The sequence below is a fragment of the Branchiostoma belcheri genome, unplaced genomic scaffold (assembly GCF_001625305.1).
Source record: "Branchiostoma belcheri isolate BF01 breed outbred unplaced genomic scaffold, Haploidv18h27 scaffold3, whole genome shotgun sequence".
NCBI lineage: Eukaryota > Metazoa > Chordata > Leptocardii > Amphioxiformes > Branchiostomatidae > Branchiostoma > Branchiostoma belcheri.
Window position 1 is genome coordinate 6,295,064 of NW_017803909.1, and position 7,890 is coordinate 6,302,953.

At 41.3% G+C, this 7,890-nt stretch overlaps 1 protein-coding gene and 1 long non-coding RNA gene across 2 annotated transcripts; both read right to left on the minus strand.

The window, feature by feature from the left end:
• Positions 1–488: 488 nt before the first annotated feature.
• On the minus strand, positions 489–1,223 carry LOC109473579. Its single transcript, XR_002140428.1, has 3 exons — positions 1,107–1,223; positions 649–669; positions 489–514 (listed from the first exon to the last, which is right to left on the minus strand). It is a non-coding gene; the product is annotated as an uncharacterized LOC109473579 (long non-coding RNA).
• An 863-nt stretch (positions 1,224–2,086) lies between these two features.
• On the minus strand, positions 2,087–7,698 carry LOC109473560 (RNA-binding protein NOB1-like). Its single transcript, XM_019773454.1, has 8 exons — positions 7,611–7,698; positions 6,499–6,631; positions 5,880–6,013; positions 5,437–5,511; positions 4,186–4,635; positions 3,730–3,827; positions 3,076–3,217; positions 2,087–2,516 (listed from the first exon to the last, which is right to left on the minus strand). The coding sequence occupies exons 1-8, from the start codon at positions 7,677–7,679 to the stop codon at positions 2,238–2,240; spliced, it is 1,380 nt and encodes a 459-aa protein (XP_019629013.1). The 5' UTR covers positions 7,680–7,698; the 3' UTR covers positions 2,087–2,237.
• Between the last annotated feature and the right edge of the window lie 192 nt (positions 7,699–7,890).

A 7,890-nucleotide genomic window follows, 5' to 3' on the forward strand; every position in this document is an offset into this window, starting at 1 on the left:
AATAAGACAATAGATAAAGTTCTCTACCAGATATAAAGTCGAGTACGAATCCTTTCTGCCAGTTTGTGGTGGTGACGTCAAAAATCGTCGACGTCTAGCGGCCAGTATTAGAATTGCAGGAGGTTCTTACCCAAGTTTCAGCAAAGTGTTCGTCCAAAAACACGTTATTTAACGCCGTTTTAAATGTCCTTTTTTAACGTTCTTGAGAACAGATGATGTCAGAGAACAGATGATACAGTACGCTTACATATGATTATGGTATGATTATGACTTCAAGAAAATCCATCATGACTTGAACAGAGCTGTTACTAGCACGGATGATGAAGTATCACACACATACACACGTCAGGTGGAAAACAAATGAATGGTAAATCATTAACAGTAACTAAAGCTTTATTACAACTTTCTTCTTCTGTATGTTATTTGGTGTCTGTTCTTTTGTTTTGTTGTTTATCAACAACATGGCATGGCATGGCAACACAACAACAACCCATCCATCTGCAAGGGCCTCACCCTGCAAAAGAAAAAAAAACAATCACCGAAACGTCTAGACTTTGCGTCTGGAAAACTTTTACAAAGAAGGCGACACTAAATTTGAAACATAAAAAAATTCATTTCTTTTCTCTTTATAGAAATTGATTTGCTCACCTTGCAAAAGGTTCGTAAAATCTAGAAAGGAAAAAAGAAAAAAATTATCGATTCGCTTATTCGCATGTTGCATTACATTGTGATTAAAATGCAAATGTACATACAAACAGTTTTCATGAACAATAAAGTCATGTATTGCGAGAGTTCGTAATTTGTGACATCAAGGACATTACCGTATCTTTTTTAAGATACCAGTGAAAAAAAGAAAGCCCGATAAAAAAGCCTAAAAACACGGCCAAAAACATGGGGCCAAGATCCCATGCCAAAAATAAGCAAAACCCAAACCTCTGCTTGGAGGGTGAACCGGCTTGTGACCAGACATATATCACTACACCAGTGAGAGTTCTCTGGAGTACCCAATCTCTAAGCGTGTTTTTCACGTGAAGTTTTTCTTACAGGAGGGGTAGAACGAACAAGCCGAGGCAAACATCTGCTAGCAGGAAACTCAGTGTTCTTACCCGTGTCGGGGTTGAGCTGACACTGACAGACCACACAGCCGTTCGCGTCAGTCATGAACCCGTACGGACACCACATCAACATGCACAGTGTGTCCAACGTACAGGGTTTGGACCCAGACACTGGGGACACAAAACCACTGCTTCTTATTTCCCACAGTGAGTCAATAAAGTACTGTTGTCTTTTCTTCTCTCTATATAAATAAGATCTTCATTTCGGTACTGCCGTGTTTTACAATCATGAGTCATAAGTTTCTTAGATATAATTACACTAACACTACGAACGCACATATATAGATCCTTAACCAAAACAAAAAGTCATCCACCCACCTGCCCCAGAGGCCTGGTTCACGGGAAGCCAGTCTCTGGGCCGGCCCATTGCCATGGGGGCTGAGCAGGCAGACAGCAAGAGAAGATGTGGAATTGGTCATTACATCTGCTTTTGTTATTAAGTTTTCTCTATGTCACATAGAATGTTTAATCGTTGTACTTTGGTATGAACTTGAACTCAGTTCATGAAATGAATGAACCAACTAAAGCAAAAGTCATGTTTAAACCTTGTTAATTCATAAGTGAAATCACTCTAGGCTTTGAGATACTGACAGTTGTAAATGTCTGTTTCCTTCAACTGATCATGTAACAAACCAGACACCTACCTAGGAGAATCCCCAGAACTAAGAATGTGAGAATAACACGGCTCATGGCGTGTAGGCTTTTGAGTTGTTACAGCAAGTTGCAGCTGCCAGGAATTTGTAAGACTTCCAAAGGCTGTAGAAGTTTGGTCGTATGGTTCGCAGGTTAACAGCTGGACCTGTTCTCAACATCGGGTGTGTGCACTCAGCTGCAGAAGTTCCCACAGAATAGATACTACTAGTACCTCCACTAGATACACATGTTGACGTTCATGCAAACACACAAATTATGGACCAAACACACTGAAATGATTTTATTTGAGGAAATTAGAGACTTCCACATTTTATTCATCTTATTTCCATTGAGTTTTATTCATTTTGTATGATATTATACAAATATCTGAGGCAGAAACTCTGCATGCATTTGTTATACAGTATTTCTATTCTTATTCTCTTTTGCTTGGATTGTATTTCGTGTATATTTACACTGGTTTCATTTCTTTTATTTTTTCCTGTTCCTCTTCTTGTGTCTCTTGACTTCGTTAGGGTTCTGCCTGCTGCGGTAGTTAGTGTACCCTGGACCCTCCCGTATCCCTAGGTGTGCCGACCGACTCATCACATCCCTCGTGGCGAACGGCGACGAGTGCACGAAGTAGTCCTCGGTCCAGACGTCGGTCTTGCCTCTGGCCTTGCGAGCGACACGCTGCTGGGGCGCTCGCTGGTCCTCGTGAAGACGGGGGTTGAGGGCGTGTTTTCCACCCTGGGGTGCCGGCAGGGGGTGCTGAGGGGTGAAAGTAAGAAACAAATAATTAGGTGTGACAAATAATGGGAAAGTGATCTTGAATCAGTTTAGCTCACTGATGAAAATGTTAATTTATCTTACACTGATGATGACAGACTGGTCATTTCACTCAATTAATTAGCGGAGAGTTGTGAGGAACACTGATGCCCCTTATACTTTTTTTAAACTGAGTTTAACGTCATTTTTCCCCAACTGGGGGTTAGACGTGCTCGCACCAAGTACAAGTCTTTTTTAAGCAAGATTTTTACAGCTGGAACGTCAACCCAAACCCTTTAGTGGGGCCCAGGATTCCTCTAACTGAGGGGGGAAATGCGTGTTAAGTGCCTTTCCCAAGGGCACAATGTCTGGGTGCATGTCCAGACATGTCTGGGTCCAACCCTGGGGATTGAACCTGGGTCTCCTTGCTTGACAGTCGGACGCTCTATCCACTACACCACACAGACGCCACTTGTTTTCAGGTTGATATTCCAATACAGCATTATCTTTTAAAATCAGAGATCCCTCAAATTAAACTGAATTACACTAAAGAAGGACTTACAATCAGACCGCGGGTGTTGAGTGGGCGCCTGCGTGAGAAGTGATATCTGATGGCCCCGTCACTGTCCACACTGCAGGTCAGCTTTGTCAGGGTGCAGTTACCACAGTTGGGGCAGAACTCTCGCATCATCTCACTGGTCACCCTGAAAACATGATGGCAACATTTGTTTTAAATAGACACTTGGAATTTGTAAATCTTTACTTTACTGTTTATAAAGTTATGACACCATAATGCTCCCTTCCTGTGTCAATGATCTTCCCAGAGGAACACAATGCATTTTTTGTTGAGAGCAGTGAAGCTGAGAGGTGGGGGTTTTAGTTGAACGTGCAAATTTGAAAGTTGACTGTACATGTACAAGGCTGTTCTCAGTCCAAATGCCTCAAGTAGACATCACAAGGGAGGGGGGCAGCCCCAAACTCCTTAGTATTATTGTATGACTTCATCATAGAACAGTTGGCAGGAAGGGGATGGGAGACCAGAAATGTCAAGAAATGCTCAAATAAATCTTGAAAACTTTCCCTCATGATTTCTCTTCTTTCCTTTGACTTGTTTTGTTTTTCTTAGCTTGATGCATGATTTTTCACTCCTGTTCTGACACTTAACTAATGGTGCTTCCTAGGTGCATGTTCTAACTTAAGATGTGGAGAAACTGACTTGAAGCAGGCGTGACAGCGCAGGACGTAACTCTTGGCTCTCCTGATGAGGAACCCCTCCACAGAGATCACGTGTAGGCCCATCTGGATCAGCACATTCTGGGACAGGGAAATAAAAACTTTTCAAACACCAAAGAAACAGCTACTCATGCATGTGAATAGATTTTTAACTTACTTGTTGCAAATCAAAACAAATGAAAGGGGCAAAACCAAGGGCCAAATTGGCAATTGATTAAAATGGACATAACTTGGCCTTATCTTGTAATTGTAAGTTGAGGCACTGTCTGAGGAGAATCAAAGTAAGAAGAAAACTCTCATTGGCTAGAGGAAAGGTTTCAAGATTCTAAGGAATCATACCATACTGCAGGTTTCTGTTCCTGATTAGAGGCAAACTTCTTTCTGATCTTTGGTCTAGTCCCACTGGGTCAAAGTTTTATGTGTTTTGACCTCAACCTACCTGCATGGCAAAGTCTGTGGTGATACATCCGACCTTCACCTCCCTGGGTCCCGTGGAGCCCAAGGTCGCATTCTTTTTCAACTTGTGGATGTTGCTTGGTGTGATCCATCCTTCATCATCATCATCATCATCTTCATCATCATCATCCTCTCCTTCCTCCTCCTCCTCCTCCTCCTCTCCTATGTCTACCTCCTCTACTGTGTTTCCTTCTATTGTCAACTCTAGTTTTTTCAGCTGTCCCTCCACTTCAACAACCGCATCTGGTTCAACATCATCTTTTTTACCCTCTGATGAGTTTGATGGTTCTTCCACAATTTTCTCCACATCTTCTTTCTCATCATCATCATCAGCAGTCTGGTCACCATCCTGTGAAACGTTTTGCTTCTCTGTGCCCTGACCCAAATCACCATCTTCAACTTGACCTTCAGAGATGAGGTGTGCATCTTTATCCTGTTTGGATCCAGAATAAAAGGTTACAAAAGAGATCTATGCTAGCAAAGCTACTTTTTTATGGTTTTCAAATTGACATTTAATCCAGCCGTATTCAGTACACAGTAATGTATATCTCTGTGAAAAATACCACTATTAGGCCACACCAATTTAATTTGTTGGTTCTCGGATTCGCCTCTTTTCTGATTTTTTTCTGATTTGCAAAAAAAAAAAAAAAAAGATTCTGGTTCTGAATCAACTAAAAAATGCTCATATTTTGCCCCCAACAGTTGAGGAAATTCCTTTTCTTCCTAGTTGTTACAGTTTTTTCCATCTATCAATGCAGTGCAAGTTCAAAATTTATACTTCAAATTTTAACCCAGCCTTTTTTGTTGACTTCATGGCTCATATTGTAGCATTTGGGGCTATAATAGGATGCCTAGACCTGCTTTTATTTTTATTTTTTTTCGCCCTGTCGCTTCATATTTTTTCTGAAAAAATCCGAGAACCAACAAATTAAATTGGTGTGGCCTTAGTATTAGAATGAAACTGAAGTGTAAAGTACAAGGCTGTTCTCAGTCCAAATGCCTCAAGTAGACATCACAAGGGAGGGGGGCAGCCCCAAACTCCTCAGTCTTATTGTATGACTTCATCATAGAACAGCAGTAACTATATAAAGGATTTGAACAGTAAGTTTTTAACAGAAATTACTTTTAAAAAACTTTAACATCAACAAAAATTCGAGACCATTTTGTACTGGACACGTAAAAGTCAGACTCCAAGCTACCCACCTACAGTAGAGACATTAGACTCATGACTTACCTGACGAGGTGTGACAACCCAGCCTGGCAGGTCTGTTACTCTCTCCAGGGGCTTCTGGGTAGCAAAGTAGGTTGGCTGTGGAGAAAATAATTATCTAAGTTAAAGAAAAGAGCAAAACTATATCATAAACATTTAGTGTGTGACCGCTTCTGTCTTTGTTCTATAAAATGAGGTTTAAGTGAAAAGTTGAAGGCTGCTCTCAGTCCAAATGCCTCAAGTAGACATCACAAGGGAGGGGGGCAGCCCCAAACTCCTCAGTCTTGTTGTATGACTTCATCATAGAACAGCAAACTTTTGTCCAGGTGCCAAGGAACAGATGTTGGAGACAGCCTTTGCCATGACACATTCTGTATCTGTATCAGTATAGCTGGTATAACTGCCCTTCGGCGTAACACACCAACAATGATGGGTCTTAGATAACCACAATCAGAGGTACGGTATACCTTTTTCTCAGGCTCAGTCTTGATGTGTTCTGTGCCCACATGTTGTTTCTCCAGCTGTAATGTCAGGGCCAGCACCTTTATGTCCACAGCCGACAGACTCGGGTAGTCTCCTGTCTTCTTAGAGAACTCTGTTACTGGTGGGTCAGACAAGGGTTAAACATTAGCTCACACAATTTCATTTTTTTTTGTCCTTACACCATATTATACAATTTGTAAATGATAAATATTTAGAATGAGCAGTTGGATTTCTCAGGTTTGAGAGTGCCATGTAGGCATGTCAAAGAGACATGTAGTGACATTTGGGGAAGGACGTGGCTCCACATGCAAGAAAGTTTTAATGGAAAGCTTCTTTTACAAGAAATTATGCTTTTACAGTGTATTGAATCATTCACCCCACAGCACAGTCAGAGACTCACACTCCAATGGTGAAAATCCAGCCAGTTCTCAGTCCAAATGCCTCATGGAGACATCACAAAGAGGGATGACCCTCTACTCAGTCTCGTCATCTGTTCATCACAGAATGGCTGGCCGGATGTATCCCCCACCCCCTTCCTCTTTATCACATGGCTCAAGAGTAATATAATCTTCTAACTTGCTCCATGCCATTTTTTTTACCAACCTTGTCTTACATTCTCTACAGTTGGTTCCTTAAAGACGATCTGGTATGGCAGCACCTCCAGTCTTTGCCTTGTCTCCTTGTCTCTGATTTCAGAGACCACCCCCTGTAGACTGTACACATTCTCTGCAATGTCCTGTAATTGTAAAAATATAGGGACACTTCATATTACAGTGCATTCTAACTTCAACCTCCCCACAGCACAACCCTGTAGCCAATACAGATTTGGTGGCACCATTCTGCAACTGTACCTCATTAGCTTGCAACGAATTTATCATATAGAACCAAACATTAAATGGTTCCTATTATATCTACTGAACATTTTTCATTCGACAGAACGGTGCGATTCAGTTTATGTGGGAAATTCATGCCAGTTCTCAGTCCAAATGCCTCATGGAGACATCACTAGGAGGGGGTGATGACCCTCTACTCAGTCTCGTCATCTGTTCATCACAGAACGGCAATCTTTGCCTGAATTTACCCGACGTTCCTGTATATCTCTGCATAATAGACTTGAGCTTGAATGTTACAATGTACAACTGACAAGAATGAAAATTTTCTACAATGACCCTACTCATAAATTTTATTAGCCTGGTTACCAAAGCTATTTTAGCTCCCAAGTCTCTTTGGTCGTCTCCGCAAAATAAACCTGGCTAACTTAAAATTTCATAACTTTAAAGGTGAATACTTAAGTTATACTAGTATAATTATTCAGGTGAAAAGTAAAGTTTAGAGAAAGGTGAATCATGTGCAACCATGAACCATGAATAATTTTCAGCTTTTACTATATTCAGTGTCTATTCGAGACGAATAAATACTAGCACCTGGTCAAATCAATGTTCAATTTTATATATTCGACGGTCTAGCTCTGAGCAAGGAGCTTTCATCACATGTTGTCCTTGCTCAGAGCTAGATAATTCGTCGACGTACGTTTCAACTCGTGTCCAACACACGGCCGACACACGTGCATACATGCAGCAGAGCAGCCAGACCCATGCCCAAGTTTTGGGCATCACTGAGCAACTCGTGGGTTTCGGTACCAAAAAAAAACTACGGCATCATCTGTACCACGATCTCATCCGCATTATCTCCAATTGTTGTATGAAAAGACTTACCCGAATGGGCGCATTTCTTATAAAAGCACCCGAATCCACCACAACGTGGTCCACTTTTCCTTCCGCCATGATGAAATTACTGTTAGCCAATCAGAAGCTACCTAAGACCAAACAGGTTTACTGTTTTATATGTTACAGATACTGTTATTGGCTGTTGGCTGCACAATTCTTTTTGCAAGCAATTTAATTTTTTCGCCAGAATGACACTAACCTTGGATTCAAAATGCTAAGATAGGTTTAATCTATGATATTCACACTAACATCGATACCTTATCAGTGA

What these genes read in the sequence shown, in the direction of transcription:
- LOC109473560 (XM_019773454.1), bottom strand. Translation starts at nt 7,679, where the DNA reads ATGGCGGAAGGAAAAGTGGACCACGTTGTGGTGGATTCGGGTGCTTTT. An exon ending in TGTAGAGAATGTAAGACAAG is followed by an intron (nt 6,014 to 6,498) that starts GTTGGTAAAAAA and finishes CTGACCCACCAG; the next exon opens with TAACAGAGTTCTCTAAGAAG. An exon ending in CGCTGTCACGCCTGCTTCAA is followed by an intron (nt 3,218 to 3,729) that starts GTCAGTTTCTCC and finishes TCATGTTTTCAG; the next exon opens with GGTGACCAGTGAGATGATGC.